General features: G+C 43.6%; 1 protein-coding gene and 1 long non-coding RNA gene across 10 annotated transcripts in view; one reads left to right on the plus strand and one right to left on the minus strand.

Annotated features, from left to right (window-relative positions):
- The window catches only part of LOC130540533 (uncharacterized), a 29,696-nt gene extending 20,849 nt beyond the window's left edge, over nucleotides 1-8,847 (plus strand). The window contains exons 4-6 of the long non-coding RNA XR_008954519.1: nucleotides 5,936-5,992; nucleotides 6,991-7,050; nucleotides 8,105-8,847. This is a non-coding gene — a long non-coding RNA (uncharacterized LOC130540533). The remainder of the gene's footprint in view (nucleotides 1-5,935; nucleotides 5,993-6,990; nucleotides 7,051-8,104) is intronic.
- A 3,186-nt stretch (nucleotides 8,848-12,033) lies between these two features.
- TMEM273 (transmembrane protein 273) overlaps nucleotides 12,034-17,623 on the minus strand; it is a 33,702-nt gene continuing 28,112 nt past the window's right edge. For 5 of the 9 annotated variants that reach the window (XR_010113182.1, XR_008954521.2, XM_024927472.3 and 2 more), the window contains one exon: nucleotides 12,034-13,557. Coding sequence is in view for 5 of the 9 variants with exons in the window: in XM_003809034.3 (XP_003809082.2) it covers nucleotides 13,489-13,557 (69 nt within the window). In the remaining 4 variants the exon portion in view is untranslated. The remainder of the gene's footprint in view (nucleotides 13,558-17,623) is intronic. The other 4 variants (XR_008954522.1, XR_008954520.1, XM_003809033.5 and 1 more) reach the window with 1 other exon arrangement.

Raw genomic sequence — 17,623 nt, forward strand, 5'->3', positions numbered from 1 at the left:
AGGTCTGCAATTGCTTATCAAGAAAGAATGTTGGTAAGGGCATCCTTTGTCCAATCAGAGTTGTAGTGACTCAGTTGTAAATCAGACTTGGGAGGGGTCTGATAGCACCATTGTTAGGGAGTTTGGAGCCATAGGAATATAGAGATTACTCATGCCAGCCAGGCCCTGAACCAACCTGTAGGTAACTTTGTTTCCTTAACCTTGGTGTCTGTCTTAGTTGATACAGCGGTGTTTATTTTGATCTTTCAGATTACAAGTTGCAATTTAGGAAGGGTGCTCCATCATCATTTCATGATTCTCACTACAGCCCAGACAGGCGGGCAGAGCAGTGTTCTTTCCCCTTTAATGAATGAAGAAGCTGAGCCTCAAACAGATGAGGGGGCTTCCTGGGTTCACATAGCTCTAAAGGTGGGAACCTAGCTTTTTCAGTGACATTAGCTAGATGTGGTGGGCCCTTCTCACTAGAAAAACAAGAATTAAATCAACGTGAGGTCCAGAACTGGTGTCCCCTGATGGAAAAATAAATTGAAACTAATGTTCTGGCAATAGGTAGCAAAAACTTTAAACCTATGGTACCATCTGTCTTGACAATCTTACCTCTAGAAATTGACCCCTTAATAAATTAAAACTGTGCCTTTATTAGCCCATTTTCATCAGCCCATGTTCAATACAGCATTGTTTATGGGAGTGAACTCAGAGGCAACCTAAGTGCCTGAGGTGGAGGTTGGGCTAAGTTGGTTTGGTTGCATCATCCTCACCTGGAAACTTGTTAGAGATGCAAATTCCCAGGCCCCACACCAGGCAGACCTGCTGGTTGGGAAACTCTGCAGTGAGGCCTGGCAATCTGTGTTTCAATCAGCCTTCCCTGGATTGATTCTGGTGCCTGCTAGAGTTTGAGAACTCCTAGGTTAAGTAAATTATGGAACAACTAAACAATGGAATTCAATGTAGTGAATAAAGCACATGGGAAAATCTGTTCACGATATTATGATTATAAGCATATACCAAATAATCCCAGTTATATAAAACCTAGAACATGCATGCATATGTACACACACATGTAAAGTCTGAAATTTTACATGACAAGCCTTAGCAACATTTCTTTGTACGAAAAAGAGATTCCCATCCTTTTGTTAATCTTTTTCTATGATAACTGTGTAAGAAAATAAGCAATAAATTACTTCCAGCTTTATTTGAAAAGCTAATGAGGCTGGAAAAAACATATAGGTCCACAAGCAAGATTTTACAAAGCCCCATGACTCCTGGCCACTCTGTCCTAAGATGCTCCATGCCAGTCCCCTGGACAGGTCTCTTAGCCTGGATCCCTTGAATGGACATCAGCCTTTGGGTTCCAGAGCATTCGGTTCACTGGGTGCAAAAAAGAGGCTAGGTTGAGGAGTGGAAACCTGCCTCTGACCACAAGGGGTTAAAACCTAACTGGCTGGGAAGAGGCTCCTGGGAAAGATGTGACATTTGTTTGCAAGGAAACATAAACAGTAACAGATGAAGACGGTAACATGTGGCTCAGAGTGAGCCTGATCAAAGCCAGCTGGGCAAGCAAGCTCCAGGCCTGGCTGCAGGAAGAGATACCCTAGGGGCAGGCTTGGGTGGAGAGGGTCTTTGGGGGAGGCCAGGGCAGCCTCTCCAGCTGTGGGGACTGCCCCAGGGAGTGTGGCCAAGAATTCCAACCCTTTTGGGGGAAGTTGGGTATGACTGAGGCTTCAGACACTTGAGACCTGAATTAGCTGCTCCAGCTGCTGGGAGGGATGGCCCACCCAGAACTGTCTTCTTAGCCCCATGGTTGTAGAACAGAAAACAGTCAGCATTTACCTACACCACCAACCAGGTGCAGAGCACACTTGCCTTCAAGAATACATGGATTCCAGCCAGGATGGACATGACTTGCCACAGGCAGGCTAAACCGTTCCCTTTCAGTGACTTTCTAAATGGGGTGGTAATTTCATTACGTCATCAAGTATTGTAGTCCCGGAGCAGATGATTTTTGAGCCCCTCTTCCCCATTTTCCAGGTGAATTTGCTTAAAGGTCACAGAGCTGCTGAGTTGTGTAGCAGGCGTCGGAGCCAAAGGCCCATGTCCATCTACAGAGTGCAGGCTTTTTCCATCCCAGCAAGCCGGATCCTCATCCATTCCCACCTGAGCCCTCCCAGTGCCTCCCTCTGCCCTCCCCAGCTCAGGACACCTGCCCCAGCCCACAGCTCTTCCAGCCACCCATCCATCAATTCCTGTAAGCGGCAGAGCCCCATAAAGAACCAGTGTGAGCCCAGAGTTGGTATTACCATGTCTCCATCCTGCAAAAGTGAACACAGCTCTACAGTGGTTATTTCAAACTGTGCCAGGCAAATGCTAAGCACATATTGTAAATTATCATTAATTGAGGAGATGTTTCCTTTTGGGCAGAAGAATACCTCACTGGTTCTGCGGACAATCGCTGAAGCTTAGAAGTTGCAGTACATCCACAAGTTTTCTCAACTGGCCTGGGCCCAAATATGACCTTGCAATGTTCTCCCTCATGGCTTTCAGATGACAGCACAGGCTCCCCACTCAGAATGCGGCAGTGGAAGAGGGGCTCCCTTCCAGCCCCCACGTGATGTCTGAGAATGTGACCTGCCCCCGCCTGCAGGTTCCAGGTGTCAAAGTCACCTCCTGTCACCGTCCTCTGATTTTGTTCTTTTCTTTCTCCCCTTTTTACCATCTCTTCCCTAATGTTGGGTGAGTCATTACCATGCCCATTTAGAAAGTCACTGAGAGAAGATGCATTTAGCTTGCCTAAGACCATTTCATGCCCTTCCTGTCTGGAATCTATCTCTCCTTGAAGGGACATTGAGGGTTTTAAGTGGCAAAACTTCCCCAAACAATCCCTCTTTGGACATTATTTTCTTTCTACAAAGCTTCACTCCCTTGAAACTTGTGGAAACTCTTTTTGAAGGCAGATCCCCTTCCTGCCAACCAGCTCTTCTGCCCAACTCCTTCTCTAGGAAGTGGTGTCAGTGGCCTTGGGCTTTTTCTTAGGAGAAGCACACTAGGGTTCAGGGGCATAAAACCCTGCATGTGTTTGTCTACAGCTTTGCTCACTCCTCAGGGCTGAGCTGTAGTAGATCCACGGCCACCATGATGAGCTAAGAGTTTCTGGATTCGGTGCCTGCTGTTGCTCCTGGAGATTTGTATCCTGATTGAAGGCTGGTTCCATATCTGTTCACCCAGGTAGTGGGGATAAAATTCATCTCTAAGCGAGCTACTCCCAAGAAAGAGAAGAGCAATGAATGCACCCTGGCCCTCCCCTGCTGACCTTCTCAACACCCACGGAACCCTGAGCCTAACATATGCCTGTGCCTACTGCTGTGGTCACAGCGTCCCCACCTTCACCTCACTCAGACATTGGGCTGACTTTGATCTCTAATCTTAGCTTGTTTTCACCACCTTGCTACCCTGTTTGCCTTTCTGGTCTCACAGTTCATTCTGTCCATGTTGCTCTCCTATCTGGGGGCTCTCTCAACCAAGTTCACCCACAGAAGCAGCAGAAGCAGCTCTGACCTCTCTGCCTCCAAGAGCAGCCTGGCATAATCGGAGCCAAACCTGAGGTGTAAACTCAAAGAGGCCAGAGAGGAACATGCTTCTGTTCCAATGTCAGTGCTCCAGAAACCCTGGAGACCAGCCTCCCCAGTAACACTAATGCTCAGACTTCTTCCACAGTGGAAATGCCACATGCAAACTGCAGTTTTAGGAGTAAAAATTCTATCTGCCCCTAGAAAAATTCTTGTGTCTATGCCAAAAGAATATACACAAGAATTTTTGTTACATGTGTTTTACAGTAACAAAAAAACTAGAAATGGCACGCAATAAAAGACTGACTAAACCATTGGAAATGATTTCAATTAGGAAAAAAATAGCAAAATGTTTAAAAGGCAAAAAACATGGGTGAGCATGTGGGAAAAGATATTGCTTTAGACTGTTAGCGGGACAGTGAATTGATAGGGATTCAGTGAGGAAGATTTAGGCAGTAACTAGTGCAACTTTTATTTTCCGTTTCTCCCTATGGTAATTATCCTAGCTAGTTTCTCAACCTCTTTTTTTCTTTTACTTTTTTTTTTTTTTTTTTTTTTTGAGACGGAGTTTTGCTCTCGTTGCCCAGGCTGGAGTGCCGTGGTGCAATCTCAGCTCTCTGCAACCTCTGCCTCTGGGGTTCAAGTGATTCTCCTGCCTCAGTCTCCCAAGTAGCTGGGATTACAGGTGCGCACCACCATGCCTGGCTAATTTTGTCTTTTCAGCAGAGGCAGGGTTTCACCATGTTGACCAGGCTGGTCTCAAACTCCTGAGCTCAGGTCATCTGCCCTCTTCGGCCTCCCAAAGTGCTGGGATTAGAGGCGTGAGCCACTACACCCAGGCCCAACTTCTTTTTGAGCAAACATAGTCATTTAAATTTGGGAAGAAAATAACCCATTTTATCTGGATGTTCAAATTATTTCTATAAAAATATTCTTTATAGTTGCTTATACTATTTGGATATTTTTAAAGGAATAGCAACAAATGTTTACTAAGCACCTACTCTCTGCCCAGCACTGCCCCGGCAGTGAAAAAGACAAAATCCTTGTCCTAAAGAAGCTGGCATTACTGTGGAGGATGAAAAAAAAATAGATGGATACAAGCATAAATACATAACATAATGCCAGTGGCAATAAGTGCCCTCATGATAAATATAGCATGGTAAGTGAATATATAACTAAAGGAGTGTTCTCAGGGGAGGCCTCCCTGCAGAATAATGTGGGGGAAGAACATTGAGTGGAGACAGTGATCTGCCATTCGAGAATCTGGAGAAAAAGCTTTCCAGGTAGCAGAAACAGCAAGTGCAAAGACCTAGGCTAGATATGGCATTTTTAAAGTCTAGTAATTCCATGTGACTCTTTTATACTTTCCATTTGCCCGCCAAGGATTCCCCTCTGTTCACCTTTCTGTTCATTTCACCTGAAAAAATATATATATATTTACAATAATTGTTTAAGTCCTTAACTGCTAATTTCAACATCTGGATTATAATGGGTTTACTTCTATTGTCTGTTTTCTCTTGTTAAGAGTCATGTTTTCCTGCTTTTTTGATTGCCTGGTATTGTTCCTTTAAACATTGTGGTTGATGCATTATAGAAACTCTGGATTCTGTTATCTTCCTTTGAAGAGTGTTGATGCTTAGTTGTTCTATGTTTTCTTAGATTCTGTATTTGTCTACTAAGCATCCATTAATTACAGGGCCAAACTAACAGCTACTGTTGTATATATCTGCCCTGCAGTCCAGTTTCCCTAGGTGCCTGAAAAATCTTATCCCTGGCTGGGCACAGTGGCTCACACCTCTAATCCCAGCACTTTGGGAGGCCAAGGCAGGCGGATCACTTTAGGCCTGCCTGGCCAACATGGCAAAACCCCATCTCTACTAAAAATACAAAAAGTAGCTGGGAGTGGTGGCACGCACCTGCACGAGAATCGCTTGAACCTTGGGTGCAGCCTGGGTGACAGAGTGAGACTCCATCTCCAAAAAAAAAAAAAAATTTATCCCAAACTTTCCCATCTATCCTGAGTGTGTGCCCCAACCACCTTCTTTACCTAACTCTCACACACCAAGCCAGTATTTCCCCTGCCCTAAATCACTCAGGGCCAGTCATTCAGACAACTGGAGACCAGAGCCCACCAACCCTATCCACACTAGCCAGTACTAAGTTGCTTCCCCTTTCCTGCCTTGCTTTTCCCATGCAAAGCTCAATAAAGGCTCTGGGCCATGCTTTTCTCTGGCTCTTTCTACCTTTTGACCAAACCTGGTGCTTCCTCCCTGTGGCCTCTTGGGACATGGTATGTCCCCTTCTCTTAGGAAGTGTAAGTACTGTAATAAATTATTCCTTCCATGACATGAGCTCTCTGTGTTGTCTTTCAGTCACCTTTAAAATTAAGTCCTGGGCACAAATCATTAGTCTGGCAAGTTACATCACTGGTAAGTTACCTTGATTCTAGAGAATCCTGGTTTTAGGCTGTGTTGACTGAGTCTATTTCAGTTCTGTCTCTAGTCCTAGAGCACAACCCCTAGTCTTGGTTTTCATGGGAAGCCAGCTGTGCTTACCAAGTATATTAGCGTTCTCCAGAGAAACAGAACCAACAAGATGTGTGTGTGTGTGTGTGTGTGTGTATATGTATGTGTGTGTGTATATATATATATTATATAAAGTGGTTTATTTTAAGGAACTTGCTCACACAATTATGAAGCTGGCAAGTACAACGTGCAGTTTGGGCCAGCAGGCTAGAGACCCAGGAAGAGCTGAGGTTGCAGTTCCAGCCTGAAGGCCACATGCTGCAGAAGTCCCTCCTGCTCGGGCTTTGCTTTGTCCGTGCCTTCGAATAATTGGATGAGGCCCACCCAAGTTACGGAGGGCAATCTGCTTGACTCAAAGTCCACGAACTTAAATGTAAATCTCATTCACAAACACCCTCACAGACACATCCAAAATAATGTTCGACCAACTATCTGGGCATTGTGGCCCAGCCAAGCTGATACATACAATTAAGCATCACACTAAGTCCTTCTATTAATACTTTGGCAGGATTTAAACTTCAAACTTTGTCTCTCAATGGCAGGACAGCTGCTGAAATCTCTGCTCAGCTCCTTTTAGCCTTCCAGCTGTTGTTTTCCACTGAGCCCCTTGGCATTTCATTCTGTGCATGCCAAGTTTAGGAGTCACCCATCAATTTAAGGGGAATTTTGAAGCAGAGCTGGGGTCTCTTCCAAAATCAAAAGTTGCTTCCTTTCTGGGATTGTTCCCCTAAATTCTAGCCACTATGACAGCGTCAAGCCCCAACCTCTGTCTTCCTAGCACAGTAAGATTGTCACATCCTGCTTAAACTCTCTTGCCCTGTATGCAGTGTAAATGGGAACGGGTCCTCAGAAGTCGATCTAAATAAATGTGGAGCTCACCTACCTACTTCTTTTCTTTTAAGGGCCAATTACTCACGGGATCCTCCTTTGAAGCCAAGGTCTAGTATCTTTTGGCAGCTCTGGTAAATTGTGTTCTCTTGTCTGATCTGTCCTTTTTTTGCTCTGTCTGCTCCCTCCTCCTAGAACACCTATTAAATGAGCACTAGAACTCCTGGATCTTCCCTCCGCATCTCTCAACTTCCATTTCACAGAATTACCTATTGTCTTTCTGCAACTCGCTTTGTGAAACAGAAAATTGATTTCACAAAATCCAGACAACCAAATGGCTGAACACGTTAGCACCTTGTTTGTCTCCATAGACTTCCTGACCCTCCTTCTACTCAGCCGCAGCTCTGCGCACAGCAATGTCCTTACTTACCCATCCCAGCTTGCCATGTGATTTCATGCTTCCAGGCATTGGCATGCCAGGTGCCAGACACCCTGCCAGGTGCCAGATGCCCTGTCTGCTTTTCTGACCTACAAACTCCTTTGTGTCCAGACAGAGATGTTGCTCTGCTGGCCACTGTGATTTTCTCTTTTTCCTGGGATCCAACAGCACCCTGTTCACACCTCAAAAGTAGCACTCACTTACCCTGTTTGCCTGTGGTTTCCTCTGTTAAGGCCACATCTATGTCTTCCTTGTTTTTTCCCATGGTGTCTCATACCGTACTTTAGAAGAGGGAACATTTATAGAGCACCTACACATTTTGGACACTATTCCAAGTGTTTTACATGCAATAACTCTTTGGCAAGTCATAGCAACCCCCTAGGGCCATCATTGTCATTACAAACAAGAAAACTAAGATGAAGTTGAGTCACTTGTCAGGGGTTGCGCACACATAGTAAGCAATAGGCCAGGAGGAATTAGACCTTAGCCAGCTGGATTAGAGCCCACACTCTAAACTGTGAGAAGGAATGATTCCATCCACAAAGGGGCACACTGATCATAATGGTGGGTTGTTAGAGTGCATGCAGCTGTGTCTTCAAAAGCTAGGCTACAAGTGCAGATATAATTTACATGAGTAAAGTAACCACAGGGTATAACAGGTGCTTGCCACCATCCCCTGAGAAGGTTTTCTCCTGTTCCATTGTGTCTTATTTTCCTTTTGAGACTGACCATTTCCTTATGTTTGTCAGTGCCACTTCCATCCGGACAGAAGGAACCCAGGTCAAGGCTGACAGGAGGAGCAGGAGCCGTCAATGAGAGCAGACCTCAGAAGCCAACGGAGGTGAGAGGAGCACCATCCACAGCCCCATCCTCTGACTGCTGTGGGAGGAAGTCCACAAAATACCACTCCTTGGAGTCAGTCAGTAGCAGAGCCCTTGCTGCTGGCTGCAAATACCCCATCAGAACATGTTTGGGGTGATTCTTGGACCTGGTTTCAATTTCTTTTCTGCCAGTCAGCAGTTGTGCTTGACTCACAATTTGTTGCCATCTCTTGAATTAAACTCAGGAAACAGGATAAAGATCAGAACCACATTGTAAAAGCTTCCTTATGGTTCCTTTTTTGCTAAGATAAATAATGAGCAGCTCTGATCCATGTCTCTGGAGAGCTCAGAGCACACTACCAGGAGCTCCTAGCCACAGAGTGAGCACAGGTGGCTGGTGTTCTCTTGATGAGGAAAGACAGCAGTGTCCAATCTACCCTGCCTTACACGGAGCCCTGGGTGCTCTCCCGGACTGTGTTGCTACCTAAAGCACATGGCAATTGCATGATGCTAACCAGAGCAGCCCCTCACTCATTAGAAATATCTGCTTTGCATTATTTACACAGGCAAAGTTTTCCTTTTTACTGAGCCTACCCAGTTCAAACTTAAGTGGGATTTGCCAGCTTTCTGGCTAATTTTATGAGCAATAATAAAGATTGGTGAACACTTGGTTTTTGTATAATTATAATCAATTTTATGTTAAACTTAGCTTAAAAGAAATTTATCTTCATGAGAAAAATAGACTTTAGTGAGGACCAATCTACAAAATGCCTGACCAGAGTTCTTCAAAACTGTCAAGGTCATCAAAATCAAGGAAAGTTTCAGAGATTGTCACAACCAAGAGGAGCCTAAGGTAATGCTGTGACTAAATGTCATGTGGTGGTCTGGATGGGGTCTTGGACCGGGAAAAGGATACTAGTTAAAAACAGGAAATCCAAATAATGTGTAGATTTCAGTCAATAATAATGTATCAATATTGGCTCATTAAATTGTGACAAATGTGCCATACCAATGAAAGATGTTAATAACAGGGGAGGCTAGGTGTGGAGCATTCGAGAACTCTCTCAACTATGCTCTCAACTTTTGGGTGAGTCTAAAACTGTTCTAAAATAAAAACTTTATTTAAAAATATATAAAGAGGCTGGGCACAGTGGCTCATGCCTGTAATCCCAGCACTTTGGGAGGTCAGGACAAGAAGATTTCTTGAGCCCAGGAGTTGGAGACCAGCCTCGGTCACATGATAAAACTCTGTTTCTACAACACATACAAAAATTAGTGGCACACGCCTGTAGTCTCAGCTAGTCAGGTGGATGAAGTGGGAGGATCATCTGAGCCTGGCAAAGTCAAGGCTGCAGTGAATAGTGATTGTGAAAATGAACTCCAGCCAGGCGACAGAGTGAGACCCTGTCTAAAAAAAAAAAACAAAAAAAAAAAACTATACATAAACATATGTAAATTAAGAATGAAACAGAAACTTCCATAATCTCGTCTTCTGAATTTTGGAATTGTGTAAAAGTTGCCTCAAACCAATGATAAGTAATAGCTCATGTTTACCAAGTGCTGACAACATGTCAGTGTGCTAAGAACTTTACACACGTTACTCGTTTAATTCTCACAAAGATCCTATGGAGTAGGTACAACCATTAGCCTACTGCACAGATGTAGAAACTGAGGCATAGCACCATTAAATAATTTGTCCAGCTCAGAAAGCAGCATTTGGTTATAGAGCTCATGTACTCTACCACTGCTCTGTACTGCACAGAGCAGGGCCACAAATGAAAAGACAGTCATGAGTCCGTTAAAATTCCAGGACAGTGAACACTGGGACATAGGATATGCTGCTAAGGGGGGCTGGGACATTCAAGGCCTGAGTGACTTCTCTGCATCTGTATACAGAGCCTGGGAGATGTGCCACTCATTTGTCATCTGATGATAATCTACTCATGAAAAATCATATTCTTTGAAGGATGATTAATTAATTTGACAAATCCGAGATTAAGACAAATGACTTAGAAGGGAAAGAATCAGTCATAGCCTGCACCTGGCCCAGTATGGACTTCCTGTCGCAGGCCACTACCCCTTCTGCCTGCATCTTCAGGTCTGCCCAGTTCAACCTCTTTCTGTCTAAGCAGCCAACCTGCACACTCCATCTCAGGGGAAAGGAGCCTCCAAGCTGGCTCTCCCCATCTTCTCTCATAAATCCCAGAGCATGTTCTAGAATAATCGTTGACACGTGTTTTTAACCCCGATTTGCAGGTTTGAACACCTGTAGAAAGGTGAGGTTCACTCTCTCCAAATGCAGCCCATCCTTGCCTCCCCAATAGCCTAGGAGACCCAAGACCCAGTTGCAAAGCTCTCTAAGGCCATTACTCCTCAGGCTCTCCACATCCAATGACTCCCGAACCTGGGGTTGTGCTGAACTCCCTCTGCCTCCCTGACAGATCGATCCACCAGCAAGTGCTGGCATCTCTTTCCCTAAGGTCCATCCCAACCCCACCCTCACCCCCAATTCTCTGCCTCTTTGCTGCCAGCACTCCACCTGGGCCATGCTCACTTCCTGCTTGGACTGCAGCATGGATGCTGCAGGGACTCTAGAGGCTGCAGAGGGATGCTAGCATGCCGTGACTCGTTTGAAAGTCACAATAGCGCTGATATTTTTATTTCCAACTGCCTAGCTTGTCTGCCTCTTAGCTGTTTTCCAACTTTGATGATGGAAAGTTTGCATCTTCAGGCTCTGTTCAGCTCAGCATCCCTATGTCTAAGCAACCCTGCCTGCTTAGAAAGGAGTATTATTAACTCCTCCAAATCTGCATTTATTTCCTAAAATTGCATGACATGTGTATTTTCAACACACAGAGAAGGACACCCATACATACACATATTTATGTATTAATTTGTATAGATTCAATTTAAACACACTTTTAACTATATAGATTGATACATATATAGATGATTTTTAATTTGTTGACCTTGCCAGATAACCCTGTCCCATCTCACCTTCCCCTCCTTCCCGTACTGAATCCTGGAGGCCCTAAACCATATCCACTTCACTAGAACCTGGCTGGCTGCAGCCATCTGCGACCTGCTTCCCTGTGCAGGTTGACTCTTCCTTCTGACATTTGAGAACCATTTGTCCCCTTCCCTTAGGGCATGATGTTCTCCATGCTGTGGTGGGCTGTGTTGGGGGAAGCTGTATGTGTCCTAGGGTCCCAGAACTTACAAGGCTGGGAGGATGGGGCTTAGTCCAGACTCTGGCCTCTGCTAGCATACTGTCAAACCACAGGGTGAGGCAACCATGCTGGAATGGCCCTGACTCATGAGGCTACACTGCAGACCCAATGGCTTGTTAGGACTCCTTTCAGTCACTTCCAAGAGCTACTGCCCATTGGACCCTGCATCCCCAGGAGCTACTCTTATGGAGAAGAGCTGTTGAGGGGGGCTTCAAAGGGCTTCCAATAGGACTAGAAGGACATCCAGAAGGAAGATATTGAGCTTGGGTTTGGAGTGTAAGCCAGAGAGACCTCAATGTCAGGGCCTCCTGCCCATCTGCCTCCCAGATGATGTCAGCGTTTATGACCCAAGGAGAGGACACTGGCCTTCAGCGTAATTCTCTCTGTTCTTCACTTGGGAAACCTTGTGTGGGGCTAAAACAAAACCAGAGTCCAGTGGTGGTGTTGGGAAAATATGTCATGAGGTGGGGTCGGGGAGAGAACACTGAGGTTTTGCTGTGTGTACAGAAGATAAAACAATGGCTGAAATTCCAGGAGCATTCACCTTCAGTTCACAAGTGTTTCTGCCATTCACAAACTAGATGTCTTAATTAAAATGCTGCTGAAGGAAGCAAATCAATTAGCAGATCCCATACAAGATGGTTTATTTTATCCTACACACAGAAAATTGCTTATGAGTATCACATTACCGCTCTTGGTTATCAGTTAACAAAGGCTGCTAATGAACAGCATCGTTATCAAGTTGGGTAAGAGACACCCTGGGAGTCCAGGCAAATTATGACAACACAGCACTTTGTTCTGAAATATAGCTCATCTTTCATCACACACAAGGAGGGTAGCCCAGTCCAAGAGATTTCCTGGAAAGTGGAAAGGCAAAGAATATTCCGTGATGTGATCCCAGAAATACAGAGTTAATATTACAAGGGAGAGAAATGCTCATGGGGCCTTAGCCTGATGGCAACTGTAGAATGGCATGGCTTTCCTCAGCCTCCACCAGTCATGTCTTCTATGCAACAGCCATTTACATTGTAATAATAACCACAAAATAATTGTATAAGGAGAAAAATAATAACTGACATTCATGGCCCTCTGCAAGGCACAGCATCTGCTTTCTCATTTGATCCTTCGTTGGTTCCATCCTTTGCAGGTCTGAGAGCAGCAGGCCCATTCCATGAACACCAAAGCCCTTCCTACCACGCCAGCTCAGACTGCCATTTCCCCTCCAGAAGGCCAGTGTTCATCATGGACAGGGCTATAGACCATCCCGGAGTCCCCATGTTTCAGGACTCCCGAATCTTCACATAGTCCATCTTTAAGAAGTGATCTCCTGGCAGCTAAGAGCGTGAAGCTAATCGTTCTACAAAGTACTGCTTAACTGTTGATAAGATGGCAGTGTGTAGGAAGCTGTGTGTTGGGTCGGATTCCCCTTTTCATGAGCCATTTTCTGTGGTAGGTTCCACGGACATGGACACCATGCCCTCATGGAAGCATGAACAGCTCCAACACAGGGTGAAGCTTTTGGTGTCCACCTTCTTCCACTGCAGGCTAAATTGCTCAATCCTTCCTCTGTGCAGTCCGTTTCTTCCAGAAGAGGCATGATATTTTCCTTCAGGACAGAGGCACTGTATATTCTATTCCTTCTATTATTTGCCTCCAATATTCAGTCCATGTGAAAGTTCATTACCAGCCTCAGGTGTTTGAATGAAGAACATCCTGAGATGTTAACCATGGGCTGTTTTCCACGGGGCTAGAACCCCTCTTCACGTCACTGCTCACCTACAGCTCAATCACCTGTGCATCTCTGGAAAGGAAGAGAACCATCTGGAAGACTTATTGAGAGAGCAACTATGCTCTAATTATTGCATGTGTTTATGCAATTCACACAATTAAACAGGTATAAAAGCTCATCAGCAAAGCCTGCAAGGTGGGCCACTTCCTTGTGCAACATAGAAAGGAACTGAAGGCCAGTGGCTTCTGGGTAAAGGGGAGAGCTCAACCTGGAGGTTGTTTTCTGCCTGCCAAACCCAAGGCAAACAAAACTTCATCCACTTTGATGACAAAAAGAGAAGTCATTCCTCGAGGTTAATAGGCATATTTTGGGAAACTTGTCACTTTCTGTAGTTGGTGAATTTGCACAGATCTGGCCAGATGCTATGAGGAACAAGATAGATAGACCTATGAGAATGGAACTGGAAAATAATGCCTTCACATCTGAACTACAAGCTGTTACAGAGGGTGAGACTTCTCTGTACTTGGTGTACCAGCTTTGATGAAAGGGAAGGGCAGCATAGATGTCTAAAAAAAGGGGAAACATGGAAGAGAAGATGAGTCAACAAACCAGACTCAGAAACAATAGAATGTGGACTGAAAGTAGGATGCAGACCCTGCGAAGGGCCTCACTTATACCTCCATGCCTTGAAACCAAATTCACACCCTCACTGTAGTTTCACATAGACATCTAGAATATAATAGAATGGTATATATGCTTACATTGAATGATGCAAAATTGTGTATGACTTTCCACTGTGTATATTCAGTCTCAGTCTCCTGACAGCTAAGATCTCCTCATGAGAGATGGGGCAGCAACAGCAGGAAGGCGGGACAGAGTGAAGCATCTTTGGGACAAGCCATGTCAAAGGCCATAAAACAGACAGCACATGCTTGACTACCCCATATTTGAGGACCGAGGACACACGTAATGGTCAGGGATATAGAGCTTGATGGCAGTAGAACCAACATTAAAGACAAGAAAGACATTGGAAACCAGCAAGATATGGTGAGAGGAAGTGGTGAGAAAAGTAAAGGGAGGAATTCCAAGCAAGGGCCTAAAATGCCGTCAGGGGTTTTTTTCTCCTTCAAAAGCTGGAAGGTTCAGAAGAAAATGGGGTTTAGAGGCCCAGAGCCTGAGCAGAGTGTTCATCCTTCCTAGTGCCTTTAACAAGCCCTGCATTAAAAGGCCCCTTCAGGTGTTGATAAGGAAGGGATCTAAAGAAGCTGGAGTTAGCCAGGTTTGCACTTGAGATATCAATGCCCAGAGTAGATGGGCAGACCAAGAGAGCAGCCTCCTCCCACCCCTGGCTGCCCTGAGCAGAAGAAGGGGCACTGCTGAGCTACCTTATGGATGAAGTTGTTCTCTGACAGGTAGCGATACCTCTGCAGATGGGTGAGTCACCAGCCACCAGAGAGCCAGGCATGATCTGGAGAAAACGAGATAAGGCTGGCAGAGTCTAGGGTAGCATCTGCTGGCTGGACTAGTAGGTGAATTAGGCTGCATGGTACTCCGGGCTGGCATCATGAGAAAGAGCAAGAGCATGTTGCATACCATGTGATTTAGTGGCTACTTAACCCAAATCTTTGATCACATCCTCCAAGAATCACATAGACCAACAAGGAGAGAAGAAGAACAAAAAGAAACAAAGTAAAACTAATAATGAGGATGCCTATACATTCTGGTTAGCCCCAGGGTTCATCTGGTTAGGATACATTTATGCCTGCTAATACTGAAAAAAATCTTTGGCAAAATCCAACACACATTTCTGATTTTTAAAACTCAGTAAAATAGGAGCTGATGAATGCTCCTTAACATGATAAGATATGTGTGCTTCAGCCCTAGAGCCAGCATGTTACTTGATGGACACCACTAGTGGATTTCCCATCAAAGTCTGGCAGACGCATGTTGTATGCACACTTTTTCCACTATTATTTAACATTGGTGTTTTTAGCCAATGCAATCAGAGAGGAGAAAACAATTAAAGGCATATGAATTGGGAAAGAAGATCTGTATTTTGGCAGGTGACATAATATCGTAAAAACTCAAGGGACAGAGAAGAAATCAGAGACAAATAATAAAAGCATTCAACAAGGCAACCCCTATAATGCTAACATAATCCCCCAAAATCAAAATACAATCAATGACCAGGTAGGAGACATAATGGCAAAAACTCCTTTTTGAAAGCAGCAAAGGCAGAATACTTAGGAATAAATATAACAAAAAATATGACAATCTTATAAGAGTAAAATCTGAAAACTGTCCTGAAACACACAAAAACAGAAACACACAAAATCAGATAATTTTTTATGAAAAAATTATCTCTTTTCCATGGAGAGCCACTTAACATCGTAAAGAAGTAAATCATCTTTAACTTAATATGTAAATATAATATAATGTAATATAATGTAATATATTGTAATATAATGTAAATATAATGCAACCCCAATTTAAATACCAGGATGTTTGCTTCTTTTTTTTTCTGTGTGTTGTTTTTATTTTCTTTGCTTTGGTCTATACAAAAACCCAATAACCAAAAACACAGAGCAATCATCATAAAATTCTCCACTGGGACCTCCCCCAGCTCCCACACCATGAAAGATTTTTATTTCTGTGGAAAGATTCTGAAGTTGATTCTAAAGTTCATATGGAAAAATAAATATGAAAGAATAGCTGGAATAAAATAGCAAGAATGTCCCCTGCAAAGGAAGCACAACATGTGTGCGGGTGGAGGGAACCAGCCCCACCAGAAGGTAGAGCACACCAGGAAGCCTCTCTAGGCTCAGCCTCTCCAGGAAGCTCTCAGCACATGAATAACCGCAAATACCAATGGAGAATAAAGTCTAGAAATACCCTAGTACGCACAGAAATTTAGAACATTATAAAAGTGGCAAATGAAACACTGGGGAAATAGGGTGGTTTAAAAAAATAGTATAGGAATAATTCAATTGCCATTTCGGAAAAAGAAAAAATTGGATCTTAACTCATACCACACACCAGAATAAATGCCAAATGGATCAGACATCTAAGTAAACAATAAAACCATCCAAGTGCTGGGAAAAGTATATATGCACAGATATATACATCTATATGTAAACATCTTCTAATTTTATTTAAAAAAGTGTGTCTATATAAAAGTGTTTTTAATTAAATATATTTTTGTAAAAGTATCACAGAAAGAATAAACCAGGAACTATTGAAAATAGCAACTTCAAAGCAGTAGGTAGGAACACAGTGGAGTGGACAGTTACAAGAGAAACACTTCTCTGAGTTTATCTGTTTACATAGTTTATCTCTGAATTGTGTACATGACACACGATTCAGAGATAAACTGTGTAAACAAAACTATGTAAATTAAAATTTTAAAAGATTAAAACAGGAAATAGTAAAATATAAAACACACTAAAACAAGTGTTTCTGACTCTCTATCCAATTGATAGCATAACCACACAGAGAATATAATTAATTTCATTTGAACACACTACTCTGGCTGTGCACACCTAGAGGGCTAAATTCTAACGGTAAAAGCCACTGCAAAGAAATATGCAAGTTTACTGAGTGGGTCTATAGCTGTATAGTGCTCTCATTTCTGGAGGCATTTTGTGTGTATTATAGAATAGAGAAAACAAGTAAAAATATTATGTGGTGGAAAAGCAGGGTTTTTACTTTGGAGAAGGCAATCTAGACACATGGATTAGGGAAAGCTTAGGAAAAATCTTATGATATTGAGTTTGTAATTTAAATGCATGTTTCGTGACTCTGCCCATTGAAAGGGCCTAGAAGCAATGACAACTCAGTAGCCCTGAGCACACATTGTGCCCAGATCTTAGTTTCTAAAAATCATTCCACAGTAAAAATTAAAAAAAAGAGAGAGAGAGAGTGAGAGAGAGACAGAGAGAGAAACAGGGACCCTTGGGAAAATTAGACCCTTGTGCTACCCTTGGGAGCAGGACAAGGTGAGCCTGAGATATTGTGTTGTCACAAGTCTAGCATGTGCTCAAAGACTAATGGGTTCTGTCTAAAGGGCACAGAGGCCACCAAGAAGTGACTTGCACTAGCCAAATTTGCAACAATTTGAGCATCAGAAAGAATCATGATGGCAATGGATTAAAATGCATTGAAGTCCACAGTAATAATCCTCAACAAAAGAAGGAGAAAGGGGAGACAGAATAAAAAGGCTTTCTTGTGGATGAATGTCAGCTATTAAATATAGAAGAAATGCTGGAATTAGAAAGTCAACATTTTGTAATCACCAATGGCAAAAACTGCTTGAAGCAGGATCATGAATAGGTATAAAATCATTAGGTGAGGAAGTGTTGGGGGTCGGGATATTCATATAGTGTCAAAGTGCCACCCCTCATATTATTCATTCATTTCGGAGGGGAAAATTCTAATTTCTACAAATGTAGAAAACTAGTGATCACTCCCTTAACCAAGCAAACGAAGCAT

This window comes from Pan paniscus, chromosome 8 (assembly GCF_029289425.2).
Source record: "Pan paniscus chromosome 8, NHGRI_mPanPan1-v2.0_pri, whole genome shotgun sequence".
NCBI lineage: Eukaryota > Metazoa > Chordata > Mammalia > Primates > Hominidae > Pan > Pan paniscus.